The sequence below is a fragment of the Mustela nigripes genome, chromosome 12 (genome assembly GCF_022355385.1).
Source record: "Mustela nigripes isolate SB6536 chromosome 12, MUSNIG.SB6536, whole genome shotgun sequence".
Lineage (NCBI taxonomy): Eukaryota > Metazoa > Chordata > Mammalia > Carnivora > Mustelidae > Mustela > Mustela nigripes.
Genome location: NC_081568.1, coordinates 147,239,730 through 147,257,442, shown reverse-complemented (window position 1 = coordinate 147,257,442; position 17,713 = coordinate 147,239,730). Strand labels below are relative to the sequence as shown.

Here is a 17,713-nt window from a genome sequence, read left to right as displayed (position 1 = left end):
ACCATAAGTGACTCTTAATCTCACAAAACAAACTGAGGGTTGCTGGGGGGAGGAGGGTTGGGAGAAGGGGGGTGGGGTTATGGACATTGCGGAGGGTATGTGCTTTGGTGAGTGCTGTGAAGTGTGTAAACCTGATGATTCACATACCTGTACCCCGGGGGATAAAAATATATGTTTATAAAAAATAAAAAATTAAAAAGAAAAAAAAACAAAAAATGGGAATAAAATTGATGCTGAGTCCCATCATATTTTATCTGTGAATCATATATGTTCATCTCTGGATATATGCTAATGAAAAAACCAAAGCAGCCCATTAAGAGAAACAATAACAAGAAAAGTTTATAGTATTTATGTATAAAAGTTATATCCTTATGTCAACTTTGTATTTCTTATTTTAATGATAATTCATTCCACAAGAAAACTTTTATAAGAGAGAGCTTTAGTTACAAAAAAAGTTTATTGAATTTTACTTTTTTTTTTAAGGAGTAAAAGGGAAAATGTACAGTTTTCAGGGGCTCCTGGCCGGCTCAGTTGGTAGAGCATGTGACTGGATCTTGGGCTTGGTTTGAGTTGCACGCTGGGTGTAGAGATTACGCAAAAGAAAAATCTTTTTTAAAAAAAAGTAAAGTTTTCAGGGGCACCTGGCTGGCTCAGTGGGTTAAAGCCTCTGCCTTCAGCTCAGGTCATGATCCCAGGGTCCTGGGATGGAGCTCCACATGGAGCCCCGCAACGGGCTCTCTGCTTGGCGGGGAGCCTGCTTCCCTTCCTCTCTCTCTCTGCCTGCCTCTCTGCATACTTGTGATCTCTGTCAAATAAATAAAATCTTAAAAAAAAAAAGTAAAGTTTTCAAATAACTTATTTATATTTAAGATGGATGGTAGTACTTATCAAATCATTTAGGTATTTATATACCACTTAAAAAATGATGTAATGCTTTTATTTTAAAAAGCTAATATTTACAGTATACCAGAAAACAAACTTTAAAATTATGATGAAGAATTTTATATGTTAACCTTAAAAGCTGATGACTTCTTGTAGGGGGTTATGTGAGCAAAAAACATGAAGACTAGTGTTTTAGGTCACCAGAAGTAGGTGGCAGTGGCTTCTGTTGATGTAGGAAAGACACTGGGGTTCAGAGCCAATGGCCAGGAAAGAATTCCTGATCCATCTTTGATGCAAAATGGTGGTTTTATTAAAACATGGGAACAGGACCCATGGGCACTGGGGTTTTCTACACTTTTAAGTTGGGAGGGGATTAGGGATAGTGTAAGTTTGTAAGGAATTTTAGAAGCAAGGTTTCCAGGACCTTGAGTGGGCTAGCTGTTTTTGGGAAAAGGTCATTTATTACCATCTAATAAAACCTTAGTCATGAGACCCTTCAGATGTATATCATGGGCTATATGCTTAGGGGGATGATTGCCAACACGTATCTTGGGGGTGGGGAGCTTCCAAAGGAATTTTTGTATTTTAAAGTAGACTTACAGGACAGGGGGTTGGGTTAAGACGGTCTTTTGTCCTTAGCAGAGTATCAACATTGAGACAGCAGAGTTTCTAGAAGAACGTCACTGGGCCTGTTTCAAGGACTTGTCTGTGGGCTTCAGGTAGGAAGGAAATTTAATTTTTCTTTGTTCCCCACATCACTATCACCGTTCCTGGGTACATGGCTGTGTTCTGCAGTCATCCCACACATCCCTCTGCTCCACGACTCACCTGTTCCCATCCATGCTCAATTTAGAGAGCTATGGAATGGATCTTTGAGCCATTCCATCTCTCAAGTTTACTGGCTTTGTGACTTTGGCCAAGCTATTCACCTCTCTAAGCTTCATTAATAATAGTTCAGCATGGGGCACCTAGGTGGCATAGTCATTAAGCGTCTGCCTTCGGCTTAGGTCAAGATCCCGGGGTCGTGGGATTGAGTCCCACATCAGGCTCCCTGCTCAGCGGGGAACCTGCTTCTCTCTCTCCTCCCCACTTGCGCTCTCTCTCACATCTCTCTCTCAAATAAACAAGATCTTAAAAAAAAAAAAAAAAAAAGCCCAGCACATCAGAACACACACAGGACATCACCAAGTTCTATACTTCCTAAATTGCCAAACAAATGGTCTATCCAGGGATCTCAATCTTGACTGTTGTGCAGGGGCCAGGCCTGGAACAGAAATGAGGGCTATTGTGGGAGGATGAGCTGGAGGGTACCAGGGCCCTATGAATATCCAGGGAGCAACCCTGCTAAGTATCACCCTCTGGTGAGAGGAATGCTGGTCAACAGTGTCCAATGCAGAGTTTTCAGAAGCTGGACGTCTGGATTTCTATGTAAAGCCTGCTCACTAGCTTAAAAAAAAAAAAATTGCTTTTTTTTTTAAATGTTAGTTTTTTAAAAGATTTTATTTATTTGTCAGATAGAGAGTATGCTGAGCAAGGGGAGCAGCAGGCAGAGGGAGAAGCAGGCTCTCCGAGGAGCAGGAAGCCTGATGCGGGTCTCGATCCCAGGACCCTGGGATCATGACCTGAGCCAAAAGCAGACACTTAACCATCCGAGCTGCCTAGGTGTCCCAAAATTTGCTTTAATGCTTTTACACTGTGCAGCATCTACAACGACCAGAAGCATCTTGGTGGCTCAGTTGATTGACCTGCTGCCTTCGGTTCGGATCATGATCCTGAAGTCCCGGTATCAAGTCCTGAGTTGGGCTCCCAGCTCCACAGGGAGTCTGCTTCTTCCTCTGACCTTCTCCCCTCTCATGTTCACTCTTTCTCTCTCGCAAATAAATTAATAAAGTCTTTAAAAGAAGAAAATTATAGAAGATGCAATGACCAGATACAAGCAGCTCACAGCTTGTTGTCACCTCTATATATAGAGGTACAGAGAGTGAGTACACAGGATGGGGAGTGGGCCATAGGGTTTTTTTGTTGTTGTTGTTGTTGGGTTCTCAATTATAGAGGAGTAAGGAGATTCTTGATAAATCTGAGTTTTAGTTTTGAGTAGCCCTTTGGTGTCTTGAAGGGTCTTACAATACAATATTCCCCTCTGTGGACAAGGAGGAAAACTTTAACACTTTCCTGTCAGGAATTTTCACTTAGCATCTCAGGGGCTAACGTGAGTTCAGCAACATAACTGGGAAAACATTACTGTGGTTCATTGTGAAACGAGCTGCACCGGCTGTGGAGGGCCACTTGGACACATGGAGAATAAAGTTTCCCATGGAAGAACAGAGAAAGGCGTAACACATACCCCCTGTCTGATGGGAAGGAAATATATATCTGAATAATTCTAAAATGGGAGAATGCCCTTGGGACGCCTGGGTGGCTCAGTCGTTAAGCATCTGCCTCCAGCTCAGGTCCTGATCCTCCTGGGATTGAGCCCTGCATCGGGCTCCCTTCTCGGCGGGAAGCCCGCTTCTCGCTCTCCCAATCCCCTTGCTTGTGTTCCCTCTCTCACTATATCTCTATCAAATAAATAAAATCTTAAAACAAAACAAAAACCAACGAAGATAACAAGGATAACGTGTGCAGCACCTCTGAGTACCCAGGTGACCACCTGGATCAAAGCCTGCACTGATGCATAGCAGGAAGCCAGTGCTGCTACCACCCAGGGTTATTCTGAAGGTTAAATGAATTAATGCAGGCACAGATCTAAGACTAATACCTGGCATCTAGTATGTCAGCAAATATTTATTATTAATTATTCTGTGCTGGTGCTATTTTAGGCACTAGCATGGCATTTTTCAGTGAACAGCTCACATTATTTGCTTGCTACACAATCTCGGAGGCCTCTACTTCACCCTATGCCTTGACTTTCGGGACTTGCCGCCCATGGCTGGTTCTCAATCAAACACCCACAGGTATGTGCAAAGGCAGTGAACCAGTGGAAACTAGAATCCCGTGTGAACAGGCTGCCTCACTGCCTGCTAGTCCTACTTGCCACGGCCAGAATCTCAAAACAAGTCCGTGTGTAAACCTTTCTCCACTCACTACTCCATCTTCACCACCGAAATTCTCACAATTCACAATGCTGTGTCAGCGAGGACTTCTAGGCAGCAAAGACACCGGTGGGAGGGAATCAAGAAACCTCAAAGACACATTATGGTTCTTAGCACTACAGTCTTCCATCACCTCTGCCCCACAGCACTCTATGAAGACGGAACGGAATTTTTTATTTTTATTTTTTTAAAAAGACGTTATTTATTTGACACACACACACACACACACACACAGAGACTTCAAGAGACATAATACAAGGAGGAGAGGTGGGAGAGGGTGAACCAGGCTTCCCGCGGAGCAGGGAGTCTGATGCAGGGCTGGATCCCAGAAGACTGGGATCAGGACCTGAGCCCAAAGGCAGGCAGAAGATTAAGGACTGAGCCACCCAGGCTCCCCGGAATTTTAAATTTTAACATTTGAACATCACATGCGTGTCGTGGCTACTCTATTGGTGAGCACAGCTCTCAATAACTGGCTTTACAGGGCTTTCCAAATCACACTCTTAATATCATCATTTAGTATTTCCATTATTTCCATTCTTCTAACATGCTGAAACTCTATTCCGGGTAACAAGGGCTGAAAAGAACTAGAAGAGCTCACGGGTGAATCAAAACACTACTGCACAGCCTGAGAAACGCGGTGACGGGCGCGCCTCACCCAAAAGACTTGGCAGCTCCGCTCGCCTGGAACCACCGCCTCCTGACTTTCACCTCCGAGCTTGCACTCCTGGGTGGGCGGGGACAGCCCAGGCGCGAGCCGACCTGGTATCTGGAGATTCGCGGCAGACAGCGTAACTGCATTCAGTTCTTGAGGACTTTTAAACTCCTACCCTTACTTCAAGTCCCCCACTGGGAGTCAGGACATTGTCTGGGGCACCCAATTACAAGGGTCGGCTAGGGGAACCGCCCCAATCTCAGCCCGTGCAAACCCGCGCATTTACCCTGACTCGGCTTGCACGGCAGGACGAAAAGCGCACGAGTACGGACGCGTGCTAACAGGTTGGTTCTGAGCAACTCGTCTGACAGGCTGCGAAGGTTCGATGCCCTCGCCAGTCGGGCTCCCACAGCCAAACGGCCACCTGTCCCGCGGACGCGCGCGGGGCGTGCCCGGCCGCAGCCTACCTGCGCGCGCCGCGCCGTCCGTGCCGCTGTCCGCGCCGCCTAGCCCCGCGGCCGCGCGCAGCGCGCTCCCGCAACTCGCCGACAGGTTGCCGGTGGCCTTTCGCGCCAGGGTCAGGATGGGCGCCGACCAGCCCTCCGACCCGGTCCGCGGCTTCGCTGCGCTGCGCAGTTCGCCAGGGCTAGGCAGCTGGCTCCGGTCCACGATCTCGAACTCTTCTCCCGGCTCCGGTCCCGGCTCCCGCCCCGCCGGGCAGCCGTCTTCCCCGTCGGCCATGTTGGCCGCGTCACGTGGCCACGACGGGCGGAGGACTCGGCGCGGGCGGGCGTGCAGGCGGGCGCGCGGGTGGGCGGCGGGTTCGGTGTGGGCGGGAAGAGTTTTTTTTTTCCTGTTCGCGAAGTTCTCCCTTCCTCTTCACCACTCTATACCCTCCTTTCTTTAGCCTCCAAAAGGTTCAGGAAAATCATAACAACAAATCGTAACATAAGACACACCCATATTCCCACCAGTAGGGAAGACTCGTGTCCAGAAAATTACTCTTGGGCTTGCCCCCTTCCCCCCACCGGGATTGTCCGCAGCCTGGCTTGGAACACAGCCCCTTCGGCTTTAGTTTCGGCGTGACTCAATTTCCTCTTTTTGATTTAATTTCATGATGTGCTTTTTCTACTTCGCCTCTTTCCGGCAGCACGCTTCGGAGCAAGCCCTAGAAGGGCGGCTGAGGGAACTGGGACAGGCGAGGCAGAAATTAGGATTTTAAAAAATATATATTTTAATTAGTTTATTTTTTATTTAAAGATTTTATTTACTTATTTGACAGAGATCACAAGTAGGCAGAGAAGCAGTTGGGGGGGGGGGAGCAGACTCCCCGCTGAGCAGAGAGCCAGACATGGGGCTGGATCCCAGGACCCTGAGATCAAAACAAACAAACAAACAAACCAAAAAACAAACAAACAAAACCCTACAGACACGACAGGTTGGCAGGACTGGGAATCAGAAGGTCCGGATTCTATGAATTAGTTAAATGGGGATAATAAGGGAACCTACTTCATGATGAAGTTAGATTTTGCAGGAAGGAGCGCATGGCAGACGTTACCGCCATGGGTCGTTTGGCACGGTCAACTTTGCAGGCAAGCACTGCCCGTCTGTTTCCTCACTTGGAAAAGAACGGAATCTAACTGGAAGCTCACATTTCATTTGCATTCGACACTTCCGTTGCAAAGTGCCACGCAGGGTCCTCATCGAACTAGGAGAACTGTTGTTTGGCTCCCAGAGTCATTGAACTAGGAGAACTGTTGTTTGGCTCCCAGAGCGTTTAAATCTTTTTTTTTTTTTTTTTAAGATTTTATTTATTTATTTGACAGACAGAGGTCACAAGTAGGCAGAGAGGCAGGCAGAGAGAGAGAGGAGGAAGCAGGCTTTCCTCTAAGCAGAGAGCCGGATGCGGGGCTCGATTTCAGGACCCCAGAATCAGGACCTGAGCCAAAGTCAAAGGCATTAACCCACTGAGCCAACCAGGTGCCCCCATAGCGTTCAAATCTTTAAAAAAAAAAAAATTGTTGCAGACATTTCGAAATCGGAAGATTTGGTATGAAAATCTGGATTTTGGCCCTCTTGAAAGAGTGGAAGCTTTGGCAACTCAGAGTCTATTCTGTGGTGTCAACAAATTGGTGAAGTGGGCAATGGCGGTCCCTTTAGAAGCTCCCTGGTTCTCCAGGCATTTTGGTCCAGCTGTCTCCACTCCATTCCCTGTTTATGAACCGTGTGGTCCTTGAAGGCCAGCTGTTTTCTATGGGGAGAGTGGGGTGCAGAGGTAGTAGGGGAGCTGTGGGATGGTGTTTGAGCTGTCACCGTGATGGAGGGGTTTGCTGCCAGTCTCTACTGAAATGCAGTGAGCAGGGGAGTTAGATGCCCTGAAATTACCAAGCAACGGACCCAGATCTTTCATGACTTTTCAGTGCCAGTGGACATTCTTGTAGGTGAAGAGCTCATTTATAATGGCCAGAGCCTGGATCATATTCCACTTTGCATAGAAATATAAACTCCTTTTAGAAAAATAGTTTAAAAAAAAAGATTTTATTAATTTATTTGAGAGAGAGAGAACACAAACAGGGAAGGGGCAGAGGGAGAGGGAAAAGTAGCTCCCTGTTGAGCAGGGAGCCTGAGGTGGGGCTCTATCTATCCTAAGACCCCAGGATTATGACCTGAGCCAAATGCAGACGCTGACCCGACTGAGCCACCCAGGTGCCCCAGAAAAATGGTTTTAACATTATATCAGACTAGGTTTTGCTGCAGTAACAAAGAACCTCCCAAATCTCAGTGGTTTAATTTATCGGAAGTTTGCTTCTCATCGTCCTCCTCTTGGGGACCCAGGCCATCGCAAGTTCTATCATTTGGAGCAGAATTTTGCATCACCACTAAGTGCCACAACCCTTATGTGACGATGTTCATTTATATACATTTCTTTCTTTCTTTCTTTTTTAATATTGTATTTATTTATTTGTCAGAGAGAGAGAGAGAGAACACAAGCGGTGGGTGCAGTTGCAGCGGGCAGAGGAGGAAGCAGGCTCCCTGCTGAGCAGAAAGCCTGATGTGGGATTCGATCCCAGGACCTGGGGATCATGACCTGAGCCAAAGGCAGATGCTTAACCGAATGAGCCATCTAGGCCTCCCCACTTACATACTTTTCACTGGCCAGAGTAAGTACCTGCTCCTTTAACTTCGAGAGAGTTCAAAAGTTCAATCCTACCAGTGTCTGGAAAGGAGAGCAGGGAATACTGGTGAGCAAAATGACTACCGTAAATGTACTCTGAACCTCCCAGAATGCAGTGACAATGGTTTGTTCAGAACCGAAGAGCTATTATCCATTTCAGAAGATCACATCACCTACAATATTGTTGCTTTTGGTATTAAGACAATACCTGTGCTGTTTGTCACAGTCATGGGGATTTTAGGTACAAGTGTCTGGCTACCTTATTTCTTTTAGTGTTAGTGGTGACTTATTTACATATTGAAATGCATTTTAGAGACTTATTTCTCCTTTATATGATAGTTAATTTTTTGAACTTTTGGGTGTTTGATAGGTTTATTATCTATGAACAGCTTTCACAGTAGACAGTGTGGCATTATAAAATATGTATTTTCTAAACGGTGTGATGGGCCTAATTGGGTAGGTGACTGAGTTTGCATGTAACTATGTCAAGTCTAGCAACAGACATGACAGTTCTGAATTCTTTCTAATTTTACTGTATATGAGGTCAACTTTGGAGAAAACTTGGTAAGAAAGATCTGTGATTTGGAGCACTCTTGTGTATACTTATTTTCTGTACAAATAGTAGAATTTAAAAGACACCTTACCGTGTTTGTCATTTTCTATAACTTTTCATGTGCTTGAAATATGCCATAATAAGTAGGAAGTCCCACCCCCAAATATGTAGTCCAATCCTCCCTCCCTGTATTCTCCCCTCCTCCCCTACATCCTCCCTGTCCTCTCCAATATTCTTCGGACCCACTTTTCTTTTTCCTTTTAAAGATTTCATTTATTCATTTGACAGAGAGAGAGAGAGAGAGAGAGCATGAGCGGGGGAGTGGCAGGCAGAGGGAGAAGCAGGCTCCCCAGTGAGCAGGGAGCTCAGTGTGGGGCTCCATCTCAAAACCCTGGGATCATGACCTGAGCCGAAGGCAGATGCTTAACCGACTGAACCACCCAGGCACCCCCGGACCCGTTTTTCTTTTATTTTCTTCTCTTTTTTTAATGTTATTTTTTTTTTTTAAAGATTTTATTTATTTATTTGACAGAAAGAGATCACAAGTAGGCAGAGAGGCAAGCGGGGGTGGGGGGTGGGGAAGCAGGCTTCCTGCTGAGCAGAGAGCCCAATGCTGGACTTGATCCCAGGACCCTGAGACCATGACCTGAGCTGAAGGCAGAGGCTTTACCCACTGAGCCACCCAGGTGCCCCCGGACCTTTTCTATGCCTTGAGTTTCACCTGCTTGCTGCTTCCTCCTGAGTGTGATTCTACCTTCTGCCCATTGCCTGCACATTCTCCTTTCTAATCATCCAAAGGTTTCTCACTACATTTCTCAGACTTGGTCTCTGACTTCTGGCCCTGCCCTTTGCCCGATCGCTGCCCCTGCCTGTGTGGCCTCTCGCCTCATTTTGTAGACACTCTCCAGGACAGCTTGTGTCTTGGGACTTTTCCTTCCTCCCTTCTGTTCTAGACACTTTAGCTTGAGAACTTCCAAAGACCCAGCACTGATCCTTTCATCTTCCTGCTTGCAGCTCTCTCCTTGCTTCCCGTTACAGGAGACTTTGTCTCATCTGCACGTCATACTTGCTGATGGCTCATTCTCTCCTTGATGTGCACTTTATTTTTTATTTATTTATTTTTTTTTATTATTTATTTGACAGAGAGAAATCACAAGTAGATGGAGAGGCAGGCAGAGAGAGAGGGGGAAGCAGGCTCCCTGCTGAGCAGAGAGCCCGATGCAGGACTCGATCCCAGGACCCTGAGATCATGACCTGGGCCGAAGGCAGCGGCTTAACCCACTGAGCCACCCAGGCGCCCCTTGATGTGCACTTTAAATTGAGTTAGGCAGCATCCCAGATGGGTTTGGTGATTTGCCTGATCCCAGAACAGTATCCAGAGAGGTGGAATCTCAAGGTTTCGTTGGTTTTATATGTTGGCCCAACAGCTGAGAGTCCCTGTATCTCCCATGCACACGTTTCACACTTTGGCATTTCAGAATCTTTAGTATCTGGACAAAGTTGGTACTCTGTTTCCAGGAATGGCCAGTTAAAGCCAAATCACTCGGGATACTAGGGTGGCTCAGTCGGTTAAACATCTGCCTTGGGCTCAGGTCATGATCTCAGGGTCCTGGGATCGAGCCCCGCATTGGACTCCCTGCTTAGCGGGAACCTGTTTCTCCCTCTCTCTCTGCCCGCCGCTCCCCCTGCTTGTGCTCTCTCTCTCCTTCTCTGACAAATAAATACATAAACTCTTAAAAAAAAAAAAAAAAGCCAGATCACTCTTCTGAATGATGAGACATGAAGAACACAACATTCTGTAAGGTTGCACCTCCTAAACTTTTTTTTTTTTTTTTTTTGCATACTGACCCGCCTAGAACATGATAATGATTACTGTATTACACAGCTTTCTGAATGGACAGAAGTAACACTTGGGGAACTTGGCTTCCTCAGACTTTATTAGGTCACCCCAGGGCCAAGAGCATCAGTATCTCTGCACAGCTAATAGTCCAGTAGCCTCACTAGTCAAGAAACTCTGCTCTGGTTTAAGGGAAGTTGAACCCCCCCCTGCTTTCCAGGCAGGAATATCCTGAAGGCTTTTAAATTTCTGCCAGACTGAAACAACTAAGTAACAAATATCAATGTTTGGCTCCACCTTGTGGTCCAAAGTGGACTTGCGTTTCTAGCCGTCCAGGATTTGACAATTTCCTTCCCTCCATCCATCCTCCCATCCATCCGTATCCCTTCATTCTCTCACCCATATAGCCATCACAGCCTACAAGGTCCTGTGTGATCTGACCCCTGCCAATCTTTCTTACCCTATGTTATATCATCATCTGTAGATTTCTTTCTTTCTTTAAAGATTTTAAAAATTTATTTGACAGAGAGAGAGCACACAAGCAGGGGGAGTGGCCGGCAGAGGCAGAGGGAGAAGCAGACGGGAGCCAGATATGGGACTTGATCCCTAGATGCGGGGATCATGACTAGAGCCGGAGGCAGCCACCTAACCGACTGAGCTACCCAGGCAAATCTGTAGATTTGTTAAGTCCCACATGATTTCTTTCTGTTTCTTAAACACACCACATGTATTCTTTCCATATATTTCCCCCTCTTTGCTTGGAATGATTTTCTCCTAGTCTTAGACCAATCAACCCCCCCCCCCAGATATTTATTTATTTATTTGACAGACAGTGGGAGGGAGAGGGAGAACAAGCAGAGGGGAGCAGCAGGCAGAGGCAGAGGGAGAAACAGGCTTCCCCCCACCCCCCGCCCCTGAGCAGGGAGCTAGACACTGGACCCTATCCCAAGACCTGGGGATCATGACCTGAGCTGAAAGCAGATGCTTAACCTACTAAGCCACCCAGGCGCCCTCTGATGGACATTTTTTTTTTTTTTTTTTAATCAACATCTTACACATTCAAGTTCAATTCAAATTTCCAAAGACACGGTCCCTAACTGCTCTAAAATATGCACCCCTCCCAGCCTCCCTTCCTTGGTCACTTCACCCGGTTTAATTTCCTCCATGGTTCTTACCAGTTCCTGACATTTTCCAGTTCCAGTTTTGTTTAGTATGGTTGCCTCCCCATTCCTGGAATGGAGCTCAGAGGGAAACTTGTCCCTGTGGGTCACTGTTGTATTCTCAGGGCTCAGATCTGCACCCGCGTGTCAGTGACTTTAAACAACAGAGGTTTACTAAGTTTATTTCGTGATCACACCGCACAGCTACCTTCATTGCCAGAGTCCCCCCCCCCCTTTCTCCCCACTTAAGAGACTGAGCCAGCAGAGCCCCCATCCTGTGGAACTTCTTTATCATCCCAGCAGAGGGAAGGGACAAGGGGAATAATGATTGCTGCTCCTACAGGCTTCCTCTTGGAAGTCACCCAGACTCTTCTGCTCACATTTTGTTGACCAGAGTGGACATGTGGCCATGCCTCACTGCACGGGGGTGGGACATGCAGCCCTACCATGTGCCTAGGAGAAGAATCAGAACTGCTTTAAGCTCTAATAATCCAACAGCTGGGTTATCGTGAAGTTGGGGCGTTATTTGCCATTTCTTTTGAAAATTGATCACAACGGCCTGGTTCTTCATATATATATATTTTTAAAAATTTTTTAAAGGTTTTATTTATTTATTTGACACACAGAGAGAGAGATCACAAGTAGGTCAAGAGGCAAGCAGAGAGAGAGAGGGAGGAAGCAGGCCCACCGCGGAGCAGAGAGCCCGATGTGGGGCTCGATCCCAGGACCCTGGGATCATGACCTGAGCCGAAGGCAGAGGCCTAACCCACTGAGCCACCCAGGCGCTCCCCAGTTCTTCATATATTAAAGAGGCCTGGGTCCTGGTTGTTTGGCTAACATGTCATTCAGTCCTCAAAGCCTTTGGTGTCCTGATTGGGGTAAGAGCCCACGGGCAGGTTGGCTGTGAGGCCAGGAGTCCAGAGATTCATTTATTTGTCAGAGAGAGAGAGGGCACAAGCAAGGGGAGAAGTAGACTCCTTGCCAAGCAAGGAGCCCAACACGACACTCGATCCCAGGACCCCAGGGTCATAACCTGAGCTGAAGGCAGACACTTAACCAACTGAGCCACCCAGGCACCCACTTTTATGTCCTTTTTAAGAGTGTTGAAGTCTCTCCACAGTGGCCGTGTACAAACGGGTTAATCTATAAATAATTTTTATATTTGCATATATGTTTGCCATTGTGTCTGGTATCTTATTTAAATTAATTTCGTGTTGGTTCATGCTAGTGTGCACCAATGTCATTAATTTGGTTGTTTTCACAGGAAATACATCATGTGTATTTAGATTTCTTAAATTTACAGTTGAAAAAGTAGATCCGCATCCCCGAGTTGTTTCAAACATCTGGAAAAATTTTCAAGTAAATACACCCATAAATTGCATACTTAGGATTCCGTTTATAATGACATCCTGGAAAAGGCAAAGCTCTGGGGACAGAGAATAGATCGTTTGCTGACAGGGGTGAGGGGTGGTGGGAAGATTTGGCTAAAAAGGAGAGGTAGGAGGCACAGTTGTGGAGCTAGAGAACTATTTATTTTTTTTTTAAAGATTTTATTTATTTATTTGACAGAGAGAGATCATAAGTAAGCAGAAAGGCAGGCAGAGATGGAGGAGGAAGCAGGCCCCCTGCGGAGCGAAGATCCCGATGTGGGGATTAAGGCAGAGGCTTTAACCCACTGAGCCACCCAGGTGCCCCTAGAGAACTATTTTATGTCCCAAACATGATGTCGGTTACACGGTCTAATGCGTATTACCAAAACTCACAGAACTGCACACCAAAAGTAGTGAATTATAATTTACTTCATGACTGAAGAGGTTTAGGAAGTACTGAACTGAACAGCATCAAAAAACTTTCCCAGCAGAGCATGGGTGGGTCAGGTCAAGATCCTGGGGTCCTTAGATAAAGCTCATTGTCCCTGCTCAGTGGGGAGCCTACTTCTACTTCTCTTTCTGCCCCTCCCCCCACTTGTGTTTTTTTTCCTCTCTCCCTCTCTCTGTGTCAGAGAAATAAATAAAATCTTAAAAATTTTTTTTCCCAGTAGTGGAAATCAGTATTGATTGTTCAGTTAAACTTAGAATTAATGAAGGTAAACTAAAAATAAAAATTTGCTTTCCCAGTCCTGTTGACCACATTTCAAGGGCTGCTAGCCGCTGAGGGCTGGTGGATACTGGGTGCAGTTCAAGAGGACGGCTCCTATAAGAGAACTAATTCTTGCTTGAAAGTCTGGAAGGATTCACATGTACAATAACTGGACCAGGGCCAGGCTTTTTTCTTTTTGTCTAGTCTTGGGTGGGAGGGAGATCTTTGACCACCATTTCAATGAAGACACAGTTATTAATCTAGTCAAATTATCTTTCCTTCTTGTTCAATTTTGGTCTTTTAAGTTTTGTCTGTGAATGTCTCATTTTGTTTAGGTTTAAAAGTTATTAGCATTTTATAATTTATGAGTGTCTTTCATCTTTACTAGTCTTTCCTAGTATGTTTTTAAAAAATTTTTAATTTTTTATTAACACATAATGTATTATGAGCCCCAGGGGTACAGGTCTGTGAATCGCCAGGTTTGCACCCTTCACAGCACTCACCATAGCACATACCCTCCCCAATGTCCATATCCTATTATTATGTTTTTCTCTGTAATTCTCTTTGTTATGTTTCCCTTTCTCGTTTCCTTGGTTTTGGTATGTTGTTCTTCTTCCAGTTTTTTTTTTTTTTTTTAGTTGAATGCTTATTTCATTTATTTTTAATTATTTCTCATTTCTCAATAAGTGTCTGTAGAGATACACATTTTCTTTCAAGTACTGTTAGTTGCACCCACAAATTTTGACATCTCTTCGGTTCAGTTTTAAATATTTCGTAATTTGCTTTCTACTAAGTTATTTAGCAATACATTATTTACTTTCTAAACTTTCTTAGTTTCTCTCCCTCCATCCACCTCCCTCCCCTGGTCCTTTTCTTTTCTTTCTTCTTCTTTTTAAAATATTTTATTTATTTATCGCAGAGAGAGAGAGAGAGAGAGAGAGAGTGCACAAGCAGGGGGAGCGACAGACAGAGGGAAAAGGAGAAGCAGGCTTCCTGCCGAGCAGGGAGACTGATGCGGGGCTTGATCCCAGGACCCTGGGATCATGACCTGAGCCAAAGGCAGATGCTTAGCCAACTGAGCCACCCAGGTGCCCAGGAACCTTTTGTAATTTTAAGTAGGTGTTCAGGGTAGGCTTCTTGGGAAAGTGAGATTTAAGAAAATAAGGTGAGGGATGACATTTTCAGAACCTGGAGAAGGAATGTTCTAGAACAAAGGTCCTCAGAAAGGAGCATGCCCTACGTGTTGGATGAAGAGCAAGGAAGCTGGTGTGACTGGCCCAGAGTGAGTGTGGGGATTCTGACAACTAACAGATATAGACCCTGTAGGGTCTTGAAGATACAGTAAAGACTTTGGTTTTACTCTACCTAAAATGGGAGGCTGTTACAGGGTTTCAGGAATGAAGAATGACTTGATTTGACCTGGTTGTAAAAGGCTCTTTTTCACGAAGCTGCTAGGATGAGATTGTGCAGCTATAGAGTGTGCAGAAATAGATAGGAAAGGTAGAGGCAGGAGCCCTCCTATGAGGAGAGCTATACTAATAGCTGGGGTCAGGTTGGAGAAAGTGGAAATTGGTCCCTCCGGACAACGGTGGTCTGGTAGAGTTGCCACCAGCCAAAATGAGAAATGCTATGGGGGTAAAATCAAGAATTTGGTTTTGGATCCATTATGTGTGAGATGTTTCACACCTCAGATGGAGTGTTGAGTAAGTAGTTGTGTATTTGAGCCTGGAGTCTAGGGGACAATTTGGCTGGACCTATAAACCTGCGCATTATGAACATACACATGGTATCGAAAGATGTAATACTGGATAAGGTGACTGTATTGGTCAGGAATGGTTAGGGTTCTGTCTTGGTAACAAATAGCCCCCAAATCCCAGTGGCCAAACACATGAAAGCCTATTGCTCAATCATAGGAAGCCTGACGCCAGTCTGGGCTCATGTCCAGGACATCTGTCTTTCATAGAGTGACTCAGGGATCAGGCTGCTTTGGTGTTTTGGTCCCACATGCCAACAAGAAGATTTCTCCATGCTGCTGCAGCAGGAGAAAAGACAGCTGGAGAGTAATGCGGCAGGCAGGCTTTGCTGGGAAGTGACCTGTGTCTTTTGCTCATGGCTCATCAGCAAGAGTCAATCCCATATTGTCTTCCCCTTGCCGGGAAGGGCTGGGAGGAGCTCTGGATGAGCAGTTCCCAGGGGAAAAGAAAGTCATGGAGAAGAGGAGGAGCCAGCAAAGGATCCAGGGAAGGAATGTTTTGGTAGGCAGAAGGAGGACTATGAAATAGTATGAACCCAAAGAGGAAAATGTTACAAGGAGAAAAGAGTGGCCAAGATGGGGCAGTGGGTGGTGACTGAGGACTGGCCATGGGATCTAGGTGAAAATGATCTGTAACCTTGGGAAGAGCAATTGGTCAGCTCTGTGTGCAAAAAGTCTGGCTGAAGTGAGGTAAAGAGAGATGGTGAGTGGGGAGGAATGAGAGATGAGTATAAACCAGAAATGGGGTGGATACTGGCAGGGGGAAGTAGGTGCAAGCCAAGGGTGTTTTCTTTCTTTCTTTCTTCTTCTTCTTTTAAAGATTTTATTTATTTTAGAGAGAGTGAAAGCGATCACAGAGAGAGACGGATCACAGAGGCAGAGGGAGAGGCTGACTCACTGCTGAGCAGAGAACCCGATGCGGGGCTTGATCTAGGACCCCGAGATCACCACCCCAGCTGAAGGCAGACGCCCAACCCACTGAGCCACCCAGGAGCCCCACCAAGAGTGTTCTCATTTGTTCTTCTGGGATGGGAGAGATAACACCCTTTTTATATGCTGTTGAAGAAAATCTTACAGAGTGAGAACTGATGATGTAGGAGAGAGGGAAAGAGTTGTCGAGCTGAGCCTTGAAGAGGAGAGGAGGGACCCACTGGGGATGTCCGGTAGCAGGTGGGAGGTAGAGAAGGTAGGCCAGATTATGGGGGAGGGTGGAGGAAGTGGGAAACGGTCTTCTGCACATGGGGTAGTGGACAGAAGAGGGAAGCATGGTGTGGGCTGGGCAGGAAGTGCCTCTGGATGCTCATCAGGCTCACAGTCAGGGACAGAAGTAAGGCCCATGAGGTCCTTGTGGCTTGTGATTTTCCCAGCCCCCTTCTGCGGGAGAGTTGGATTTTACCCAGTTGGGGTTTCAGCAAGAGAGTTCAAGGAAGCAAGGGGGCGAGAATGTAAGGCATGTGCCCGGGATGATAATGGGGATAATGTTAGCTCTTGTTTTTATTTTTTTTTTAATTAATTTTTTGGGAAGATTTTATTTATTTATTTGACAGAGAGAGACACAGCAAGAGAGGGAACACAAGCAGGGGGAGTGGGAGAGGGAGAAGTAGGCCTCCCACCGAGCAGAAAGCCCGATGCGGGGCCTGATTCCAGGACCCCGGGATCGTAACCTGAGCCGAAGACATACGCCTAATGACTGAGCCACCCAGGCACCCCAGCTCTTGTTTTTGACCTTTTGGATCATGAGTTATGTTACTAGCAACATCCAATTATTTTTTTTTTTTTACCACCTCTACTGAATTTTATAACCTGACTGTATGCTTGTGTCTATTATGTATAGATGGGTGTGTATAAAATATATAACTGTAATAAAAATAAATACAAATAGACTATAAATATAAAAATATGTAAAAGTGTATAAGTAAATGAAAAAGTTAAAATTGTAATAAAAATTTAGAAAGTAATTTTAACGAGAACTCTTTTTTTTAGAGATTTTATTTGAGAGAGAGGGAGAGAGCACGCTTGCGCGTGTGCCTGAGTTGGGGGTGGGGCAGACGGAGAAGAAGAAACAGACACCCCCACCCCCACACAGAGTAAGGAGCCCACCACCCAGAGATCACGACCTGAGTTAAAGGCAGATGTTTAACTGACTGAGCCACCCAGGCACCTCTGTAGTGAGAACTCTTATGGAGAGTCAAGAACATAGTACCAAGAAACAATAAGAAAAAACGATTTTGGGATGTAGTTGTTTCACGTTTATATCTAATCTGTCTCTAATCTACATGTGTATGTCTGTATGTATGTCTACCCGATCATACCCATCTACATTGGTACATCTATCTCATTCAGGGTTCTCATCACAACTGCTTCTCTCAATGCTATCTTTTGGTTCTTCTCTGAAGTCGGCCCCTCCAGGAGCGTGTGTCCCCCTCCCTCAAGGCACAGGATCCTTCACACCAGTGTGGTCCCAGGCTTTCTCAGGGCTCTTCCTGGGCCCAGCCAAGGGAGGACCCTGAGATCTCAGACTCAGGGA

General features: G+C 45.8%; 1 protein-coding gene and 1 long non-coding RNA gene across 2 annotated transcripts in view; one reads left to right on the top strand and one right to left on the bottom strand.

The window, feature by feature from the left end:
* Positions 1-5,396, bottom strand: part of RUFY1 (RUN and FYVE domain containing 1) — a 64,204-nt gene extending 58,808 nt beyond the window's left edge. Inside the window, exon 1 of the mRNA XM_059416153.1 lies at positions 5,097-5,396. Coding sequence (XP_059272136.1) covers positions 5,097-5,370 — 274 coding nt within the window. The 5' untranslated portion in view covers positions 5,371-5,396. The remainder of the gene's footprint in view (positions 1-5,096) is intronic.
* Positions 4,270-16,315, top strand: LOC132027419 (uncharacterized). The gene is made up of 3 exons (XR_009407148.1): positions 4,270-4,973; positions 7,599-7,790; positions 16,023-16,315. It is a non-coding gene; the product is annotated as an uncharacterized LOC132027419 (long non-coding RNA).
* Positions 16,316-17,713: the final 1,398 nt, after the last annotated feature.